This window comes from Falco punctatus (genome assembly GCF_963210335.1).
Source record: "Falco punctatus genome assembly, chromosome: 10".
In the NCBI taxonomy this organism is placed as follows: Eukaryota; Metazoa; Chordata; class Aves; order Falconiformes; family Falconidae; genus Falco; species Falco punctatus.
In genome coordinates, this window is record NC_137590.1 from 27,534,140 (window position 1) to 27,556,464 (window position 22,325).

Sequence of the window (22,325 nt, forward strand, 5' to 3'; positions counted from 1 at the left end):
CCAGTTTGCCTGCCTCTTGGCTACTGCTGTTCAGTTCTGATCTGCTCAGCTCAAAAAGGGACACACACAGCAGAGTGGAAAAGGCTACGAGAACAGGGACGAGCAAAGGTGTGTAATCACTGCTGTGTGTGGGAGCCCAGCTACCTCAGTACAGAGAAGATGGGGCAGCAGGGTGATGGACAGATGTCTGTAAAATTCACAACGTCAAGACAGTCAGTAGGCACCTATTTACACTCTCTTCCAGCACAAGAATTAAGAGGCAAATGCAAACCAGAAGTCATTCCTCACACAGAAGTGCTACCCACTAACAGACTGCCAAAATGCTCATGCAAGATCTTACAAGAACAGTCCGCAGAGAATTACTACAACTGTAGAGACACATTTGGCTCAGAACTAACAAATATTAAAGACTGGAAGAGCACCAAGGCCTGCTGGTTACTCTTCTCTGTCCATCTACTCAGGGCTATTGCTGACAACAGGTACAGAACTTTGACCTGACTCGGTCTGGCTCTCATGTCTGTTAAATAAAAGCACAGATCACTTACAACATCAGCAAACATGAATTCCCACGTTTCACAGGAGACTGAGTAGCGTTCAACTTCTCCCTCCATTTCTCATTCAGCCCTACACCAGGCTACAGTTAGTGCCTAAATCTATGCATGGCAGCTCTATTTTACCAGAATCTAAGCCAGACCTGCTGCAAAACAAAAATGTGCCTGTACTATTCACACGTATTAAGCAATTTAATGCTTACATAAGCTGATCTGGGAGATAGCCAAAACCAGAGCTGTAACTTTTGCTGAAAAGTCCCCAAACCCATACATCCTGAAGTATGTCAAAAGAGCCACTGAGGAACATGTCTGACCCAACAGGAGTTAGTTCACACTTTCTAAGGCCCACCGGGTTTAGAACACTTTTCAAAACAGGTGGTGTGGTAAGGCTTGTTTCTGAGGGGCTGGGGGACATCTTTGTTGTTTAAGACAAGGTGGTTTGATGTTATATTAATGGCCCATTGAACTAGAGTGAAGCGACGATCAAAGGCATTTCCAGTGTGTACAAGCAGCCTACCTTGTGGAGGTCTGTCCAGTGTATACCAAAGCACGAACTGATCAGGATGCCTCTTCGCAATGTCTTCGAGCTCATCTCTCAGTAATATATCTTTTTCTGTCTGCAAAATGAGACTGCTGTTCAGCTCCAAACCATCTCAAGATCCCTTCTAATGTGAGCTCATCTGGCATTCAGTAAGATAAATTCAACAACTCATTCAAACCAAGAAAGTCTGAGCGTTTTTTCCCCTTACATGATAACTATTATCATTACAGGCTTCTGTAAATTCAGATTAAGAACAACAAACTATAAGACTTAATAGCCACGTAAACACTGTCTTAAAGATGGCAATTTGGACAACTTTTTCATCCAGGCTAAACTCACAATTAGCTGGATTTGTCTCTGACCCTGGCAAATAAAGCCCTGTACCAGCTTGGTGCAGGTTAACTTTAGAAACAGATTAACAGAACAAAATCCTGTTTCCTTGAAATCAATGAAAAAGTAAAATGAGTAGAGGGGTCAGGATCTGTTCACGTTATTTATTCCCTAATGCAGGAAGTGGGGAGTACAAGTGGAACTATGAGGAGCCATCTTCAAAACAAATAAGAGATTACAGGAACTATGACACGACCATGCAAATATTTATAAAGGGCCTTATGGATAATTTTTTTATTCAGTTTCTCCTTCTTAAATCATTTTAACCAAGACAATATAGTAACAACTTATATCATAACCATTTCTTGCCCCTCCCAATACCGATCATTTTTAAATGAACTATCTCAGAAAATATTTTCTTATAAATGGTTGGGTGAAAATACAAACACAAAGACACTGGAAGAGTATGGACATTTCACAGCAGTATTTTATCCAGGGGTTGATGTCCCATCAGTTTAAAAAGCTCAGTGACCAGTAAAACAAGTAGGCCATTAAAGAAGGACAAACAGATGAGTCCGTATACTCATATACTCACCTGATTAGCAAAAAGAAGGTAACATTTTGTGGAGTCCTTAGGATCATTTGTGATACGACGAATCAGCTGCAACATAGGAGTTATTCCTGTTAAAAAACAAAGTGGTTAAAAACCAGTTCCTTCTTTCTGTGGCTGCAGTTTCAATATTCATGCTGCCTTCCTTCAGTCTCAGTGGGAGCTTAGTTTGAACAAGGCTACATACCTCTGAATTTCTAATCCATGCCAAATGCAGAGGTTAGGGGGTTCCATTATAACAAATTGTTTCAAAACAAAACAGTAATACTTGTATCTGGGTCTTTTCTCTTCATCATTCTCTATCACATACAGCAATTCCACCACCATGACATTATCCTAAAATATTTTTTGTCATTGAGACTGAAGCTCAGAGAGACGAAGTGACTTCTCTGAGGTCACTCTCTGAGGTATATCAGGATTAAACCTCTGAAGTTGCTAGCTCCCCAGACTGAGCTCAAGCCACTGGAAAGCCTCCATGTTGCCAAACACTCATGAAAAGAAATACATGTGTTAAGCGCTCTACAGTGCTTGATACCCTTCACATGCATCCATAAAGTTGTCCTCATTCCCTAGACATTCCATATGAGACTAGTTTTACCTGTTCCTCCAGCTATCATCCCAAGATGCTTTGCAACCTTCTTCTCTGCTTCAGACTTCTTATGAGGCTTGATAAGAAAAGTACCTAGAAGAGATATTCAAAAGCGATAGGTACATTAACTCTCAAACAAACATGGATACAAATTCCATGGGAATAAATTACTATCACCTACCAATTAATTAGGACAAGTCTTCTGGAAATGCTAGATAGACTCACCACAGCATTAAGCACAAAGAGTAGAAACCTCTTTGTCTCTGTAAACTCCAATCCTTGCTTTGAACAACTGATTTACTCCGCTACCCAGCGTCATTTATAATAATCTCAATGGTTCCCACATCACTGCCTAGAACACAACTTGGCAACCATGGACGTTAGTGGTACCTAAAAATAACCCCAGCCCCTACCACAGAGAAATCAGTTTCTTAGGCCATCCTCATCATCCCCACTTGCACCATGGATCTAGTCATTTGCGTGTCCACATTCAATGGAGTTGTAATTAAACCAGCATCAAGCAAGAGCCCCTGCAAAGCTCAGAATCTGGACAGTTAGAACCTTGCATACTGTATCAAGTACTTTACTACTGTAATTAATTTCCTGTTAATGAGATCCCCATGACACCTGCAGTCAGCTATGTGACCACCTTCTAGTATCATGTGACGAGAAGACCTTGCTAATTGCTGCTCTACACCTGGGTATACCAGCACTTCAGAACTATCACCAAACCAGACTGTCTGTAATTGAATTAATCTCCAAGGATCAAGCCAAATGACAAGTCCATGAAAAGCACCTGACATAGCCCAGTCTCTCCTAGCTACTGCTTTTGATAGCAGCCAAAGCAGAGCAGAAAGGAAGGTTTGTAAAACACGCATCACTAGTTTTCTCTGAGATATAACAGAATCATCAGTATATTACTCATCGTAAAAGGTCATGATCCAGAGAAGCGCTGAGCACTTATCCCCCTGAAGCAAGAGCACAGTCCCTCTCAGTCAAGATCAGTGCAGGATCTTTCACTTGCATGGTGAAAGAGGATTACTTCTCTGAACTTACTTCTCCTAGTCAACTCAGACCTGGTTTAATCACGAAATGGAGCTGGCTCTCAGTCAGCAGGTTGTTTAGCAACAAGGCTGAGATTCTCAGAGGGCATTTTAGGCCACAACCTCCGTTGTTTAAGAAGCATCTGGAACACCTCCATCCAGATATATACAGCTGAGATATTATTTCCACTGCAGCCTTCTCAGTAATGTAATGCAATAATGATTTTTTCAGATTTAATTATATGGTCCCAAGAGTGAGACAATAACCAACTATTCCTCACACAAAGTACTCATTCCCACCATATCAACCATGATGGGCTCTTGGTCAGGACCAGGAAAGGTGGATTTTCTCTTCTCCACTTTTAAAAAAAAGATTCTGTACAAAGTTGTCAAGTTTCGTAAAACACCTCTGAAAATTACCAATACAAATTCCTCCTTTTTGCTCTCCCACCTTCATGTCGCGTACCTGCTCCCTTATAGACAAGGAGCCCATTTGGCCCTCTGAAATCAATAATATCTCCAATCTTCATATCATCTAGGTACTGGGACATCTTTCCACCTTCTGGAAACTTGGGATTCACATTTTTGTGGTACACCTGAAAAAGCAGTCATTTGTACGATATCAGCCGCTAGCTTTTCTGCAAATAATATAACAAACAGCAAAACACAGCATTGTATTGCTACGTTGAAATACAGGATCTGAGAAAGAAATTGAGACAATTCATTACTTTCAGTTATCTGTTGAGCCTTGCAACAGGAAGCAGCCAAAATAAGTACAATGCTGTCATGCACGTGTTCCTACATGCTCTACAAACAGCCAGGCTGATAGGAGTAGGTGGCAGGCAGATTATGTACTGGTGCCCTCATTTCACTATCACTCCAGCAAGAACCTTATGTCACCCTGTTTTTGTAATTGCTCCTGGAAACAACATTGCTGCATCTCTTCTTTTTAAGGCCTTCCCAGAGACTTTAGCCACATCATAGCTCTTTCATCTTTCAAAGCACATAAACACATTAGCAACAATTTCTGACACTTAAGAGAGATATATCAGCAACATCTGCAGCGTCACCAAAAATGGCTGTTCTTTTTGACTTGTTTTCTACTTACAGCTATTAGCAGCAAGCATTAGTAGCAGGCATGAGCATCTTGAGGGTGATCGCTATTCATGCCTCACCAAACAAAAGATACCAGAGAAGTTCCTGCAGTACTGCCAAGGAAGTGATCTCCTTCTCCATCTATCCCCCTATCTCTCGGTGACTTAGCACAGATACACAGGATACAACTTACTATTCAAGGATAATGTGAAATGAGTTGTTGGCCATGCAGTCATCCTCTTTGAAAGAAGTTCAATCAAAATACACTCTATATTTCACTAAAATGAATTACTTTCCTTCCTTCCAGTTAGCAACTTACCTATATTAAAGGAAACAAAAACTTACCTTTATAATTAAATCAACATAACCTTTTGTCTCATCACTGGAAACGGGGGTATAGGCTCGAATCACCAGATTACCATCGATTTTTGCAGAAAGATAAACATGTTGGCCTAGGAGAAAAAGTTATTATCTGATTATTTATTTTTTCATCCCTAGAGGACAAGACGAGAAAAAAGCATGTATTGTTACCTGAACCCATTGAACACAAGCAATAATGGAGAAAATCTTTACCATATAAATGCTGTACAAAACATGTAGTCTCTCTTCTTTCTTCAGCAAGAGTTTCTGAAGCACGGGATAACTGAGAAGAGCTGGTATGTTACAGAACCAAGGGTAAGACATGTGGAAAGTAGGAAATTTATAGTAAAAGAGTGATATAAAAAGTTTGTTGCTCCTTCCTTAAGTGCTCTCGGTATTTTGGGTTCTGCTGTTCTCATACTTACTCATTAATGAAGTTGAAATAAAAATACAGCAGTTCACACAGGCAAAAAAACAGTACCACAGTAACAGCAGCAGTCTCTCAGAGCAAACTTCCCAGAGATTCTGCACACAACATCAAGAACAAAGCCTTGGGCCATGTTCCTTCTCCACAACTCCTGCCTCCGCAATGCTGCAGCTTCCACAGCATTGGACACTGCTGTCCAGAAAAAACTCTTTGCCCAACCTGATGCTCCAAGAGGCAGACTCTTAACAGGCACCCGTTTCTTCCTGCTGATTAAAAGAACTGAAACTCCTTGCCAAGAGCAGTCTCCTCAGCCAGACAGTGCTAATCTACAGAGTTGTATGGAAAAACAAAAAGCAGGAAGAGAGCTGGCAGAAAACACTTTTATTTTTAGCAAAATGATCTTTGTAAAAAGCAGCAGGCAGGAATCTCCCAAGAAGTAATCTGCCCCATACAGTTTCAGGATTTTATTCCTAAATTCTTAAGAATAAAGCTGCATAAACACAAGCACTGCAGGGCATGTCTCAATTCGTTTATCATTTGTCTAGTTAATGTGGACAGTTCAATTTCACTTTCCCATACAAGCCAGAAGAGAACCTGGAGAGAGACTGCTGCCCTTGACAGGCAGCACACAGGAAGGATGTGCTCACAGCATGGAACAGGGAAGACCCTGACACTTGCCATAAAGCAGGAGAAACTGCGAAACACAGCACAGAACAAACGGGCCTATATCTGCCACAGCTGCAGATCAGAAAGGGAGACATTTCATGCATAGATCACTGTTAATTCAAGGTCCAAAGTTCAATGCCATCAGTTTTGCAGGGTAAGGAAAAAAAGACTATGCCAATACCAGTCTGAAATGAACTTCATGCTACAGAAAGCAAGGCAAAGTTGTATGCGTATGCATGTACATGTCTTCTTTCCCTCAGTCTTTAAAAGCAAGACCAGTTACCATCTGTGTACTCTGCCCCCTGAGCTGGAAGACAGGGACAAGGAGCAGAACAAAGTCCCCACAGCCCAGGAGAAAATGGTCAGTGACCTGGTGCTCCACTTAAGAGACGCACAAGTCTATGGGGCTGGATGGGATCCACCAGAGGGCACTGAGGGAGCTGGCAGAGGAGCTCATCAAACCACTCTCCATAATTATCAACAGTCCTGGCTAACCAGGGAGGTCCCAGAAGACGGGAGGTTGGCCAAAGTGACGCCCATCTACAAGAAGGGCAGGAAGGAAGATCCAGGGAACTACAGGCCTGTCAGCCTGACCTCGGTGCCAGGGAAGGTTATGGAGCAGAACATCCTGACCAACATCACATGGCATGTGCAGGACAACCAGGCAATCAGGCCCAGCCAGCAAAGGTTTGGGAAAGGCAGGTCCTGCTTGATGAACCTGATCTGGGTCTACAACAAGACGACCCACCTAGTGGATGAGGGAAAGGCTGTGGGTGTTGTCAACCTGGACCTCAGCAAAGCCTTTGACACAGTCTCGACAGAATTCTCCTGGAGAAATTGGCTGCTCATGGCTGGGACAGGTGTACTCTACGCTGGGTTAAAAGCTGGCTGGATGGTGGTGCAGTGGTGGGTGGAATTACATCCAGCGGGTGACTGGTCACAAGTGGTGTTCCCCAGGGACCAGTGCTGGGGCCAGTTCAGTTTGGTACCTTTACAGATGATCTGGACGAGGGGATCGAGTACACCCTCAGTAAGTTTGCAGATGACACCCAGTTGAGCAAGAGTGTTGATCTGCCTGAGGGCAGGAAGGCTCTGCAGAGGGATCTGGGCAGGCTGGACTGATGGGCTGAGGCCAATTGTGTGTTTCAACAAGGCTCAGTGCTGGGTCCTGCACTTGGGTCACAACAACCCCACGCAGCGCTACAGGCTTGGGGCAGAGCGGCTGGAAAGCTGCCTGGCAGAAAAGGACCTGGGGGTGCTGGTCAACAGCTGGCTGAACATGAGCCAGCAGTGTGCCCAGGCGGCCAAGAAGGCCAACAGCATGCTGGCTTGTATACGAAACAGCGTGGCCAGCAGGACAAGGGAAGTGATCGTCCCCTGTACTTGACACTGGTGAGGCCGCACCTCGAATCATGTGTTCAGTTTTGGGCCCCTCGCTTCAGGGGGGGACACTGAGGTGCTGGAGCGTGTCCAGAGAAGGGCAGTAAAGCTGGTGAAGGGTCTAGAGAACAAGTCCTATGAGGAGCAGCTGAGGGAACTGGAGTTGTTTAGTCTGGACAAGAGGAAGCTCAGGGGAGACCTTATTGCTCTCTACAGCTACCTGAAAGAAGGTTATAGACAGGTGGGGATAGGACTCTTCTCCTAGGTAACACGTGACAAGAGGAAACAGCCTCAAGTTATGCCAGAGAAGGTTCAGGTTGGATACTACAAAAAATTACTTCACTGAAATGGTGGTCAAGCATTGGAACAGGCTGCCCAGGGAGGTAGCAGAATCACCATCCCTGGAAATGCCCAAAAAAAACACATAGATGCAGTGCTTAGGGACATGGTTTAGTGAAGGACTTTGGCCCTCCTGGGTTAACAGTTGGACCTGATGATCTTAAAGGTTTTTTCCAACCTAAATGATTCTATGATTCTGTATCAAAGGTAAGCACACACACTGAAAAGCCTCTGAACACTTCAGCATCTTCTATATACAGTTGATGTATTTTCCCCCTTGGTTCTGCACAGGATAGTTACAAGCTTCCCAAGCAGAAGAGTTCTTCTCTTATTTACGAGTGTGACTGTATTAACCATAATCATAAGGGCAGTTGGCAATAAACTGAGGGCACCAGATGGAAGTAGAATGCAAGTAAGAAATACAAAAAAGCTTTGACAAATACCATTCTTGCTTATATGCTGACTCGTGATCAATTCCATCAGACTCAGTTCAGTCTCACTGTTCTTATTCTAAACTACACCACACAATTTAACACAAGCAGAACAAAGTACGCCCAAAAGATCAGAAATACAACCCTTTGGGAAATCTGACACTTCTCTCAACACAGCAGCATTCAGATGCAGCTTTTAACTCCTTGTTTTGCTGGGCACTGAATTCCCCAACAGTCAGAAATCCAAAAACTAGGAGTACAGCTATAACTCGTAAAACCGGAAACATATGTAATAAACGTTTTCAGTACTTACCTACAGGTAACCCTAATACATGATCTGGTGAAGGTAGCCCAAATCGGAATTTCTTAGTATTGTGACTGATTTCCTAAAAGAAACAAAATCAGAATGAGGTCAACATCACCACTGCTTTGAATTTCAAACTCAACACAATATGCTTTAGTAAGCCTATTCTTTGTTAGCACGCAAGCCAAATGCTAGGAAGGGAAGCAGAAATGCCTTTGAAAAATGAAGTTTACATAGATCAGAAGTTTTAGAAGCTGTCTTTTCTTCCTTAATTCTGCAAGAAACGATGCCTGCCTGTCTGTGCAATCCCTGCAGTACCTTTATATAAAGAAAATCTCAAAACCCTCATTGCCCAAGGCCAGTAAGCACATTTCATAATTTGGGGCCAAAGATCAGGCAAGACACGACACGCAGAAGCATGGCCTGTCGGCCTTACCTCTCATAGATGCACACTGGGAAGAAATCAAGGGAGAAACACAGCTCTCAACTAAGACTTACACAAAGAAACAAGTCTACCTTCCTCTTGAAAGAACTGTAACACCATGGAGTCAGTAGAAATACTTTCACGAATCCCACTCTACCCTAAGGAAATACTGCAGCGTGGCTGCGGGAGTCACAGCTGCCCCACGCCAGCTCTGTGCACCGCTCCGGCCACCAATCCTGGGGCAGCCCGTAGCCAACTGCCCCTCAGCCCCGGCCCACGGCCCGGCGGCCCCCTCAGCCCCGGCCCAGGGGCAGCGAAGGGGCCGGCAGGCGGGGGGGGGGGCGGCTCAGGCGCGGGAGGCCGCCCCGCACGCTCGGTCACCTCCTTGTCCAGCAGCCGCAGCGGGTACTTGGCGAGCGGGTCCCGCAGGGTGACGATGCCGCTCGCCCTCCGCCCCGTCCCTCTCAGCAGCAGCAGCATCAGCAGCGCCGAGGCAGCGACCACGAGCACGGCGACGGCCACGGGGGCACCCTGTGAGGAGAAGGGCAGGCGGTCAGGGGCACAGCCCGCCTCACGGGCGCCCGGCTCCCCGCGGGGCTGCCCCTCACCGCCAGAGGCTCCATGGCGGCCCCGCTCCCCTCAGCGCGGCGGCGACCGGCTCCCGCCTCTGGGCCCCTTCCCGCCGCGGGCACGCGCGGAGGCAGGGCCGGGCGGAGGCAGGGCCGCGCGGAGGCAGGGCCGGGGCATCGCGCCACTGCTGCCGGCCGCGGGGGCGAGCGCGGGTGAAGCCGGCGCCGGGTCCCCGTCCCCGGGTCCCGGTCCCCCCGACCCCCGCGCCCACAGGCGGGCTGGCAGCGCGCCGCCGGCCCCTGCGAGCAGCCAGGCCCGCCTGACACGGATCAAAGGGGCTGGAACGGCCGCAAAATGCCGCTGCCCGGGGCGCTGCAGCCCTTTCTCCTGCCCTGCGCTTTCCTGGCGCAGTTCCCTGCACGTTCAGCAACTGCAAATGGTGATGCCGGAGTTCTGGCCCGGTCCCAGTTCGCCCTGTAAAACAGCCAAGTTCAAGTCCCCTGCGCAGCAGTCGCCGGCAACCCACCCACCCGACAGTGCAGGCTTGCACCTTGCGCTGTGGCACCCGAACAGCCTCCGCTCAGCAGCACTAACCAGGTCAGGGAGTTATTGCTAATCGCTTCCCCATCCCCTGGGCCAAAACAGGACTTTCCCACAATCAGCACTAACAAAGTATTCAGTATCTATGGCCTTAAAAAAAAAAAAAAAAAACAACCACAAAAACGAAACACAACAGAGACTATCATTCCCTCTACAGAGTGTAGGACAGGAGCACACAGTTCGGGATAGACACAGAAGTCAGTCAATTAAAGGAAAGGACAAGGCTTTGAAGTCCAAGCCCATGCAACAAAGTCTGAAATAGTTGATGTAAAATGAAAGCATGCCCCAATCTCACACATACGTCTTTGCAGAGGAAGAAAACAAACTGATCAGACCTCTGGGGAAGGAAGGAACGCCAGGAATAATTCACAGTACGCCAAACTGTAGGTGGTGGTGGTGAGACAAGGAGAAGATAATATATCTGATTTACTCGGTTTTGGAATGCTTGTATTTTATGTGATTTGTAAAAAGATTGAAAAGACATTCAGTCTTCTCTGCTACTGAAGCAATGACTATAGAAGACCAGAGAATTAATACCTCACCACAGACTTTTTAAACTTTTTGTTAACACCAGCTTTCCTCATTGGGTTCAAAAGCAGGAGAACCACTACCAAAATGCTACATATTGCTGCTCTGTTCCTGAAGTCAATTAACTCCTTGCTTCAGTGTCACACACAGCCACTGCCTTCACAGTACCACAACCCAGCCCAGGACCTCCAGGCCGAATGACTCATTCCCTACAGTTAAAGCACCTAGATTGTCCCACCAAAGTGCTGTCACTTCTTACTTTCTCACAATATGGTAATGGTACGGTTTACAACTTGCACCTATTTTGTTTTCATCAAGGACCTACCATATATCCATGTGGCAAAAGGCTCGAAACTCAAGCAAAGCAGAAAAAAAATAACAGAGAGAAGAAACATTCAGATTTCTCAGTCAGACTTTATCCTTAAGGATAAATACGAACAACTGAAGGAAAAATAGGAATTTAATATATTGTTTTTAATTTTCAAGACAGGGCACTGTCTACTTTGCTATGACTAACAACTGCACAGCTATGCAATTACCAGTGGTTCTCTGAATTGCACTATTGATAAGGAGCATCAGTCTTCCCTCAAGAACAGGTCTCTTCTTTGCCTTCAGTAAGAGAAAGTAATGGCTTTTGCAGAGCCTGAGAAACATACAGAGGTATTTCTTGTTTTCTGTATTAACTATTCTTAACACTCCTTCCATTTTTGCTGATTATTTTCTTTTCTTTTGTGCAAAAGGCAGGGGTTTGGTCTACATAAAACTCCAGAGTTTTTTTCCTCTCCAAAGTACTAAGCCTAATTCTTTCCTCTTGTTAACTTGTCTTACACAGACACACAGTTCCTCTGGTGTTACTGTTAGAATTCACTCTTTCGAAAGCATGCAAAGAACCAAGTCTAGTTGCTTAAGATGAAGAAAAAAAATGGTCTTTCTGTGCGTCCAATACATGACAGCAAATGGCTTCCTAAGCAAGAAAAAACCTGCCTTTGTGCCACTTGTCCTCAAAAAATAGAAAGGAAAAAAGTCTAGGGGAAAGAGAAAAAAACTGGGAAGATCACATGAGAATATAGTTCTTCTACACTAACACCCAAATACAACGTCCGTTAGATCCTTTCGGGCAGACCCACTGTGGAAGAAGAGTCAGGAAAAGCATGGCATGCATACCTCCAGGCACAGTACATCTGAGGAAGGACAGGATGCCACCCTGCTATTGCTCCTCTGGCTTCATCTGAGAGCACGCAGGAGGGCCAGCAACCAAAACCAGTCAGCCACTATGCTGCCCTCGGCTGGAAAAGGAAGAGATGGCAAAGTAAAAGAATGATGAACCAAGAATTCACAGAGGTAATGCCACAGAGTCACAGATCAACGATGTGTTTAACGTTGGTAACTATATAGCCAGAACCCAGATTTCACACAACCGCCTCCCTCTTCTGTACTATTGCCAGACATGCTTTAACGACAGAAGATCTTCCCTTTCCAATAAAAGCTGCAAAAACGCTCTAATACCCATTGCAAAGGCTGTGTGAGTGCATCACCAGCAATGCAGCTGGACTCCCAGCACATGTGCCCATGCACACATACAGTGCAGGACTACCATTTCAGAGCTAACCACAAAGATTTACAGGTGCTCACGTTAACCAAAGGTCAGAACGAGATATTTTTGGACATAGACTTTTATTCCAAATATTAGGCCAGTGCCGATGAACAATGCAATAAGCCTTCATTTGTTTTCATGTCACATTACAAAGACGGTATTTTTACTTACCACGCCAACAGAAGGTGGTTTATACGCAGATTTTAAGCAGGCAGGGAACCTGAGCGTACCTCGGTACTCAGGCAGGCTACTAGTATCCTACCTTTTGACTGTAGGATTCAGGAGAGCCTCACGGAACTGTCAAGAATTAAAGCGCAGTTCATATAAATTTTGTAAAAACTAAAACACAATTCCATGAACTCCATTGAAAATATTTTTTTAAAATCAGATTTCATTTGCATCACAAAACACTTCACATTATTGCTAAAGGATACTGGCAGCTTACAATACATTAAAAAGATACAACAAAAGCAAAATAAGACTTGTAAAACCATACTAGGAGAAACTCAAAAGGTCAACATCATGCAGTGAAGTAAAAAGTACGTACCCTAACAATCAGATCATATACAAATAATTTAAGGTAGCATTCCGAATATATGAAAGGAATTGTTTGTAAGAGATATCTATATATCAGCATTTAACCACTGTGTTTAATAGGGCTAGCACAGCTGATACCACCTATAGTGCAGTTATAAAAGGTCCCAGCTGCTCATATGTTTGGGAGTTTCTGTTTTTTAAAATGCAGAGGAAGAAACAGCCTTTGTTCAAGAGAAGCACCTCTTTTTGCCATTGTCCTCCCACCTTTTTATTTTTTCACTAAACACTCCCACCTGGTATCTTTATTTTAAATTAATAAGCAGATAAAAACTTTACAGGTATTTTAAGTCATCTTGTTCCTGTTACGCAAAACAGAATAGCAACCAAGTGATTAGACACATCTGCTCCCAGCATAGTTAAACTGAGATAGTCAGCTAATAGCAACTTCCACCATAACTGAACATTAACAGACTTCCATAATGCAGAATTACAAAGGATATTCCCCCTCCATTGCTCTCTGAAGACCTCTTCAGAGAGTTTATCAGATAGAACACGCACACTCTATCAATAACGTAGTACAGCTGTGCCTTGCACTTAATCTGAATTTGTCCATAGTCCCTCCACCATGAAGTATTTTCACATTTTCACAGAAAGCTCATGCTTCAGGTTATTTTGTGGGATTTTGCCTAAAACTTTACAGTGAAGAGAAGAAACTGGTGAAAAAATGTTTACCATAGTCATTTGAGAATAAAGGTAAAGAGAGATGTTTTTTACCCTAGCTATGGAACTAAATTCTATTGTTAAAAAAATTGTTGAGTTCTAAACTAATGTCATCTAAAAAGCAGGGTTATTGGCATCAAATGCATGTAGGGGAAACACATCTTGAAAGACTTGCCATTAATATCAACAGAAACAAAATGAGATATCTTTCTTACTTTCTAGTTATTTTCTGGACCATTGAGTGAGAAGGATTAAACTTTTATACTATCATACTGATCTAGTTTCTAAACACTAAGACTCTGCACAGAACAGTCTGCAAAGCTAATTGCAGCCTATCATCCCAATTTCTTGTGTAAGCAGCCATTTGGGCATCAAACAAACCTCTATTTACAAGTACATGTGCTCTGTTTGCAGTATGTGGATTACACAGTACCTCTTTAATTACATTACATGTAATTCATTCCATAACACAGCTCAATAGGATAGCTTCTAGCCATTCGCCAAAGTTCTTGCATGGTGCCAAAGGCCCTTGGCCTGTAACACCTCTCTTTTCAAACACTTCTATCTGTTGAATCAATAAACAACATGCAATTTGTTAAAAAAGCAACCGTATGAAAAATATTCTTTTCCCAGCATTTGGATTGATTCACTCCACTAATGACTAGATAATGTTCTTCTGCTCCTCAGGGTTGCACCACTACTGCCACTGCCTAGGTCCTCTCAGAGTCAGAGGTAACACTCATTGACCTTAATGGAAGGATGACTGACTGCCCCTTCTGTTGTTTTATACGGGCACTTATTTAATCTCATTTCTGCAGTGTTTTTATGCTCTCCAGTACTACATTCAAGGACATGCTTGGCGTAATGTACACGGTCACTTATTTTCCCTTTCTTTCCTTCTAAGATAGATTAACAGAGTGTCAGAAGCCTGCAAGTAACTTGTGTCTGCCCCAAGAACACACATGTAAAGCCAAAGTCTCAACTCGGGTAAATCAGCAGTAAATTCACCAGGGTAAGTATCAGGTACTTCGGAATCTGTTCACCAATCATGAACTAACACACTCTCACCAAATTCTGCTTTCAGTGACATTTGTGCTTTGCAAGTGTTCCACAATGTGGTCCAGCAGAACTGCTCTTTTGGCAGTCACACCGTGAAAATGGGGAGATCTACAAACAGGAGAAAAATAAAACAGGGTAAACTTTGCAAAGATCATCAAAGGCAGACTGCAAATCTGTCGAAGTGGACTCTGCTGTCATGATGCGTCAGTTCATGCCTCCCTACCTCCTCCCAACTCCGAGAAACAAAGCAGCAAAGCGGCAGTAAGAAAAACATATCAAATGACATAAAAAAATGCAACAGAGCAGGGAATAATAATACCTGTGGAAGAAATAACATTTTCAGAAGTGACTACTGATTTAGATTTGTCTGTTTCTGGGCATTTAGCTAGGGACGGTTTAAACAGCCAAGATTTCAGAAAGTGCTGGGCACCCAAATATAAAAATGACACCCTGGGAAAGACCTCACATTAAGCGTCTAGCAATAGCAAAAGGATGCATTTAATTTTATTTTTTTTTATACATACCACTACTATTAACACTTTGCTTGATCCAGTCAACAAAAACACCGACATTTGTGTATACTCCTGGGTAGCTCTTCCTTCCACATCCCAAGCCCCAGCTAGTGATTCCATGAAGGGTGTAAAATCCCGAGTTATCTTCTGAAGGACAAACTAATGGGCCACCAGAATCACCCTGCACAAGGACAAAGGAATCTTGTTATGAGCTAACATCATTCCTTATGCTTTTAAAATACCAGTTCAGTTACGAAAGGTCCCAGCTGCTCATACGTTTGGGGGTTTCTGTTTTTAAAAGGCAAAGAAAGAAATAGCCTGTGTTCAAGGGAAGTAGCACTTTTTGCCATATGAGTAATTAAAATCCTACTATTATTAAGGAGTCTTTCGCTGTAAATCACCTACAGCCTGTTTGCAAGAAAACAGCTTTAAGTGAGGTTTTAACTTTCCAGAGGTTTTAACCCCTTTTCAGAACCCACCATGGCCATACCCCAAGTGTCAGAAGGCAAAGGTGATGTGTGCAACTTACTGTGCATGAGTCCTTGCCTTCTTCCAGAGGGAATCCAGCACAGATCATCTTCTGGGTCACTTTAGTAGGAAGATTTATGTAATAGCTCCGACATGCATCAAGCACCAGGATGGGGACTTCCAGCTGATGCAGTTTTTTCCCCTTTCCTCTGTCTTGAAGTAAAAGACATCTCAGAAACCAGCAGAGGCATGAATTTGTGATTCCACAAAGACGCTTTGCTCTTCCCCTTTCCAAATGGTCTCAATCCAAATTATCTGATTTCTTTCCTCCCACCCACTTCCCTGCATGTCCAGCTGAACTTACGCAAGTGAAAACTTTTTAACGTTTGCTCTCCCCAAACTAACGTATAGACAGAATGAATGTTACAACACAGAACACAGTATTTAAAACACAGTTATAGCATGCTCAACCTTCAAAACAGCAAAGAGTGCCTACCTGCTTCGTGCGCACCCCATCCTGTGACAATGCACACCCTCGAGGGCTGAACCGCCTCCTCCTGGGCAGCGGGGAGGCACACTGGGCGCACATAATGGTTGAATTCTAAGGGCTCAGCCAGTTGCAGTAAGGCAATATCAGAGTCCATAGTGGTCTTGTTAAAACTTGGATGTATAATATACTGCTTGACTGACCTTTTCTAGGAAAGCAAGGACATTGACATTTTCTGAATGCCTTGGGAATCCGAGCCAGGAACTTTGGTTTCCTAAGTTTTCAGGCCAAATACAAGATGCATGAATAAAGAGGAGGACACGTTTAAAAGCAGCTGCTGAAGCCACCAGGTTTCTTATATTAAGTCAAGATTATGCTTCTTGGACATGAATCAGGGAACATGCAGGAAACTCCATCCAACAAGTGTAGGCAGAGGGCCTTGGAAAAACATTTGTCCAGTCTGAGCAAAGTGGAAGGTTGTGCCCCAATTATTTCTGTCTTAGTAATAGGCACCAGATAATCTAAAGACAATACACTCCTCATTCACACATTCTCCAAGATACTGAGCTTTAGAGTTCATTGCTGGTGGAGGCACAAATCTGTGGTGACAACTTCTCTGACAGTCACACAAATGCTGTTGTGTAAATGCAGATTAAGGTCAGCCTGCAGGCTGTTAGATGGCTGCATCATCAACATTTTTGGAGATGCATTTACATTTAAAACTATTTTATAAGATTGATTTATATTTTATTATTAAGCAGAACTTATAGTACCTGTCTGTATTCTTGCTCCGTAAGATCATGAAGTCCTGTTACCACCATCCATAAGTCTGTGTATAGTTCCCTTAAAAAAAAAAAAAAAAAAAGAAACGTATATTCTCAGGTTGGTATAATATAATATTTATTCTTGAAACCTATGAATCTTCAAACCTCCACCACCCAAAACAGATACTAGGGCCCTACGTATTCCTGGGCCAATAACTTCTGAGGCCCATACTCCCATGCAAATCTATGGAAATCTTCTCACTGACTTCTAGAGAGCATGAAATATTCTCATGCTGAGGCAACAGGACCTTTCAAACACATAGTGAACTGAGGGAAAGGTCACTTTTATAAGGACTGGGTGTGCCTGATGCAGAACACAAGGCCTACACAGTCTACATCATCCAGGGACAGTGGTGGTCCCTATCTTCTTAATAAAAAAATGCGTAATCTTCAAAACATTACTACCTATCAAATGGTATCAAGAAATGCAACAGCAATATTTCATTTCATCCTTTGGTTTCTTAAGCAAACCCTCTTCACTGCCTGAAAATCTGTCATAACTCCCTGATGAAATTAGTTGCGTAGAATTGTTAAGCCATGTATGCAAATTCTAATGTGATGGCTATGTGCCATAGAGAATTCCTCCTTAAAACAGCTCTTAAAGCAGTACCATCAGCCAATGCTCCTGACACAGAATTTTGCAAACTGACATTTAGAAACTTGGAAGCCAATGCCCAAAATTCAAAACAGCACTTGCATTTCAGATCCCCAGTTTTGTGGGGGTGGAGAATTGAATCAAAGAAATAGAGAACACAGACGTCTAGGCATCTTTGGCATTCGGGGCGTTTGAAAGCTGACCCTCATTTTAAAGTAATTACAACTTTATTTCAAAACAGGCCAGAATACCTAATTATCAGCAATCCTGGGAGGATTTTTAAAAAATATTTTAGTTACCCAGTGTATGTGAACTTTAAATTAATGTACCTGCGATTAATCTAAACTTCAGAACAGGTACAGCCTAAGAGATGAATAAACAAATTGCAGTTTAGAAAGTCTTTTGAAGAATTCAAAAGTCACGTAGACTACCCTTTTGTCAATAAAGACAGAAAAATTTCCATGTAATCTGATTTAACAGCTTGACACGTTCTTAGTAAGGGAATGGCATCAACACTGTGCACAAAAGCCTCCTGTATGCCCTCCAAAATCTACACAAATTCAGTCATTTTTTAAATTTTTGTATAGGTTGATTCCACCTGGACGAAACACGCTCTGTAAATTACTGAAACACTAGGAAGTTACCTTAGAGTCAGTGACAGATGACAAGGTATCTTGTCATCTCTTCTGAAAACTGATCTGAACAAAAATGAAGCCTACAGAAGCAGGCTACTTACTTCCGTAGTAGCCACTATGATCCTAGTACGTGTGTGGAGCAAAAGAACCAGTGCCAACGTGAGCTGTAAGTAGGTGGTAACCGAAATTGTGCCAGCAACCCTGGGCAGAACCACCACGCTGCAGAGATGCACCACACAATTACAGACGTTCCCAAGGAAGGGTTCATCCCAGTGTACTTACTTAGAATTAAAGCAGTGAGCAGCTGTGACAACCCATTCTTTGGCAAGAACTGCTCCTCCGCAGATATGCTCATCTGAAATTTGTACACTGACCTGCCAAGGCCATGAGTATGGTACGGCTTCTTCACCTCCAATTATCCTACTGAAGATGAACCTGGGCTGATTTGAAGGCATACCACAAATATCATCTGAAACAGAAAGCACTGATGTGTCAAGAAGTCTTTAGAGGTTAAGATTTGGAGAAGCAAATAACTGTCCATTTAAGAGTAATCCCACAACTTCTCAAGCTTCCCTCTTCCCCTTTTTTGCTACATCTTTCAACTTAACTTATTACAAAGGATCCAAATGTTTAGAACTAGCATGAGGAGATGATCTTAACAAAAACAGAACTTCCCAAGATGAAAGCAACTGCTTACCTTCTAAAGTTTTAGCCTCAAATCTACAATGAACATGGACTCATGCCATTCTCCTGGCAAGTACCCGGGAGGCAGGGAGTAAGGGAAGTTCTAAAATCCTGGTTATTATTTTCAACCACTCTGTACTTTTTGCAACTACTTTCAAAGCAAGTAGGTGTAAACTAACATACAAGCTAAAATAATGTCATTACATTGCTGAAAATGGCTTAACAAGATGAAGGAAACACAAAAAACATAGGTTCTGCTATTCTAAAGCCAAAGCTAGAAGTGTTACTGTTCATCTTTTTATTTCCTCAAAATATCTTAATGAAAAATTCTGAGACAACTGCATCCATTAAATATTTGGAGAAAACACCATTTAAATTGTAGTCCAAAAGGTACTCTCTATTCCCATGAAGAAAATGTAACTTAGGCTTACCTGTTGTATCCTGTATTTCTTCTTCAATCATATCCACATCTTCAAATTCTTCACTAGTAGAATCCAAAGTGTCTAAATCTAGCAAATAAAAAAAGCAAATGCATTATCAGGTTGTCTTGAGTGATATTTTTATTACAAAATCACTTTTATTTCCTTTATTATAATTTCTGTAGAAGGAATAGATTTCTACTGTAGGGATCTGTGCTATTAAATCTTTACGTGGTAGTAAAGTGCCATTTAAAATGCACCAAAACACTTTTTCACAAAATAAAACTCTCAGGGTTTGGGTAGATTCATTGTTTCTCTTCACTCACTCAACAGACCCTTTGTTTAATGCCTCAATAAGTTCACAATACAGTTATTTCACTGAAACAATTTGTTAGATGAAAATAATTCTGAACGGCCAGATTCACTGAAAGGCCCTTTGTGCTGCCCCAAAGAGGCAGTTTCCCAAGTTACTTTTATTACCTGACACATGAACAAAAGAGATTGTAGCTCTGAATCCTCCAAAAGTCTCTGTTTCATCAGAGTGAAAGACAACCAGCATCACAGCAGAGGAGCTTAGAACAGGTGCTGGGAGGGCGAATCCACAAGATTTAGCTAAAGATGAGAAAGCAAAGTCTCGCTGCAGATTATCACGTACTTTTCAGCAGTGGGTACCCAACAGTCTGTGTATTCCAGCTCTCACACGGGAGGGTAAAACACAACTTTGTACAAGAGAAGAACAAAGATAAGCAGACTGAGGCTGAAGGACTGTTCTATTACTCCTGACAGTCTGTCCTTATTCAGTAATTATCTCAAAGAACAACAAGACTCTTGCATTATTTCACAAGAGTCCATTGCAGCACTCACGCTCATCAGTTGCCATTACATACAGAACACACTGGAAACATGATTCCTCCGTATTACTGTTTCAACACCACCATCTGCTAGTACTAATCCCAGCAGCAGCATCAAGCAAGGGCTGAAACCAGCTGATTGGGACAGGTCTTCCTCTCATTCAGCGTAAGCCAGAGGAATCTCCAGCAAGGTGGCAAGAACTACAGGAATGCTCATCTGGAGTGAAGACCCTGGAAAGGAGACCTCACAGGTGCTTTCTCTGACTAACCATTACCATAGGAAAAAAAAAATAATGTGTTATGCCCTTTTCTTTATTTACATGAATTCAGAACTGAATTTCATATAGAATTTATATACACAAAACTACTCTGTTCAATGTAGCTTTGCCTCTGTAAATGGAACAGAAGCAGCAATAACAGCAAGTATTTCTCAAGGTACTGAAACTAGTACCTTTAACATCATGTAAGACTACTGAGGCAAATAATTTTAGACTGTAAAACAGGGCTAGTAAAAGTTGTAGAAGAAATAAGTCATCCCCAAAGTATGTCAAAAATCAAAAAAGTCAAACCAATTTCTTCCTGTTTCCCCACATCTTCATACACAGTCACGGCATCGTAAGAGCAATCTTCACTCTCTTCTACTTCAAAAGACTGGTATGTAAGCTTTAAATAAAAAATGAAAAGGTGAACCTTGTTGTTAAATTCACACAGAAAAATTTCAAAGATCTACAGCAGGGTCTTTAGTATTCTCAACGATTCCTTCAGGGTTTGGTTTCTGTGACATACAGACTTCTCACAGGTGGTACATAACATAGTGCATTTGCTACAAGAATCTGTCACGATGAAATTTAAACCAGAAAATCCTGTTTTACTGTAACCTAAAGGAGAAATCAGAACCTATTGGGCTTTTGAAATGGAAAGTTCTTTCTCTTAACTGCATCCAGCAGCATTATTCAAGCTTATTTGGCTTGATCTTGCTTGCCCTCAGCTGCAAAATTTCTTGTTACCTCAGTGGTGCCTACTTCCATTCTGTAGCCACAAGAAGGACTCATCTTATACCTTGATGACATGGTCCTCTGGCGCACAAATAATCCACTGACAGTCTGCCATGTTGGTGTAGCGCTCTGGATAGTGCATACTTTGTAACACTCCTTCTTCAAAAAGGACAGCTAAGGACTCACAGCCAGAATCTGGAAATCCAGGAAAACAAAAATAGAGGTACCGTGATTTCTTATTAACGCATTCACAAAAAAAAAAAAAAAAAAAAAAAAACACAACACAAAACCAAAAAGAAGAAAAAAAAAAAAAGGAAGATAAATTAAATCCAGAAAAAGTCTTGTGGTGTTTTCACACAGCTGAGAAAGAGCAGCAAGCCAAATCCTTCTGTTTGAAAAAGATGCAAAGAAAATGTTTAATCTTTTCCCAGGCAGAAGAACAAGTCAACCCATGACTATAGCGTTCCCTTTTCACTACAGGCAGTGCACAGCACTGCAGGCACAGGCACCTGTGTGGGGTGAAAGAAGAGCTGGATACCAGCATGTCACAAGAACATTTGCCAACTTTCTTTAGAGAGGAAAGTGGAGACGTAAAACACAACCACAGGACATGTCCTCCTGATGGACTATACAGTGGGAAGGCCCCGCAGAGAGGATTCCTCCCTACACTCCGCCCTTACACTCTGCAAAGGAAATAAACTAGCTGGAAAAGCTGCAGGAACAGGTACACAGGTGTCTGTCTGTATCTAGATTGCCCAGACTCAGCAGATGGCCCTTGGGTCTGCTCCCTAACGAGAGCGAACCACTCTGCGCAGCACAACTGAAAGCAGCTCTCCATGACATGTATGTTAGCATTAGTGGCCTGCCTCCGGGCCCCTCCATGAAAGCATGCCTGGGACTAGCAAAGCAGCTTTCATCTGGAAATGCTGCTCAACTGACTAATGTTATTGAGTGTTAAAGCATTCTGAAGTAGGGAAGGAATGAGATCTCACATAAAGCGGAGAGAGGAGGTAAAGTTAAACGCCATCTCACACCTATCTCTTTCGGGCATCCCAGTTTCTCCACAATTTCACGCGGCAGCTTAACCACACTAACCTTGGCCATAGCATCATCCACACAGAAACATCATAGGAGCTTCCTCTGATTTATTTTCTCCT

The 22,325-nt window shown here is 42.9% G+C and overlaps 2 protein-coding genes across 8 annotated transcripts in view; both read right to left on the reverse strand.

Moving 5' to 3' along the window:
* CYB5R2 (cytochrome b5 reductase 2) overlaps positions 1 to 15,173 on the reverse strand; it is a 34,128-nt gene extending 18,955 nt beyond the window's left edge. For 3 of the 5 annotated variants that reach the window (XR_013930758.1, XM_080404828.1, XM_080404830.1), the window contains exons 1-9: positions 11,953 to 15,173; positions 9,699 to 10,134; positions 9,472 to 9,621; positions 8,676 to 8,748; positions 5,105 to 5,211; positions 4,131 to 4,260; positions 2,631 to 2,714; positions 2,018 to 2,103; positions 1,069 to 1,168 (exon numbers count right to left, since the gene is read on the reverse strand). Coding sequence is in view for 4 of the 5 variants with exons in the window: in XM_080404828.1 (XP_080260954.1) it covers positions 1,069 to 1,168; positions 2,018 to 2,103; positions 2,631 to 2,714; positions 4,131 to 4,260; positions 5,105 to 5,211; positions 8,676 to 8,748; positions 9,472 to 9,621; positions 9,699 to 9,713 (745 nt within the window). In the remaining variant the exon portion in view is untranslated. The other 2 variants (XM_080404831.1, XM_080404829.1) reach the window with 2 other exon arrangements.
* Positions 15,174 to 15,796: 623 nt separating this feature from the next.
* OVCH2 (ovochymase 2) overlaps positions 15,797 to 22,325 on the reverse strand; it is a 30,101-nt gene continuing 23,572 nt past the window's right edge. The window contains exons 12-18 of one of the 3 annotated variants that reach the window (XM_080404716.1): positions 21,233 to 21,363; positions 20,743 to 20,836; positions 19,803 to 19,934; positions 19,335 to 19,412; positions 18,502 to 18,688; positions 16,939 to 17,008; positions 15,797 to 16,373 (exon numbers count right to left, since the gene is read on the reverse strand). In XM_080404716.1, the coding sequence (XP_080260842.1) occupies positions 16,152 to 16,373; positions 16,939 to 17,008; positions 18,502 to 18,688; positions 19,335 to 19,412; positions 19,803 to 19,934; positions 20,743 to 20,836; positions 21,233 to 21,363 (914 nt within the window). In that variant the 3' untranslated portion in view covers positions 15,797 to 16,151. The other 2 variants (XM_080404718.1, XM_080404717.1) reach the window with 2 other exon arrangements.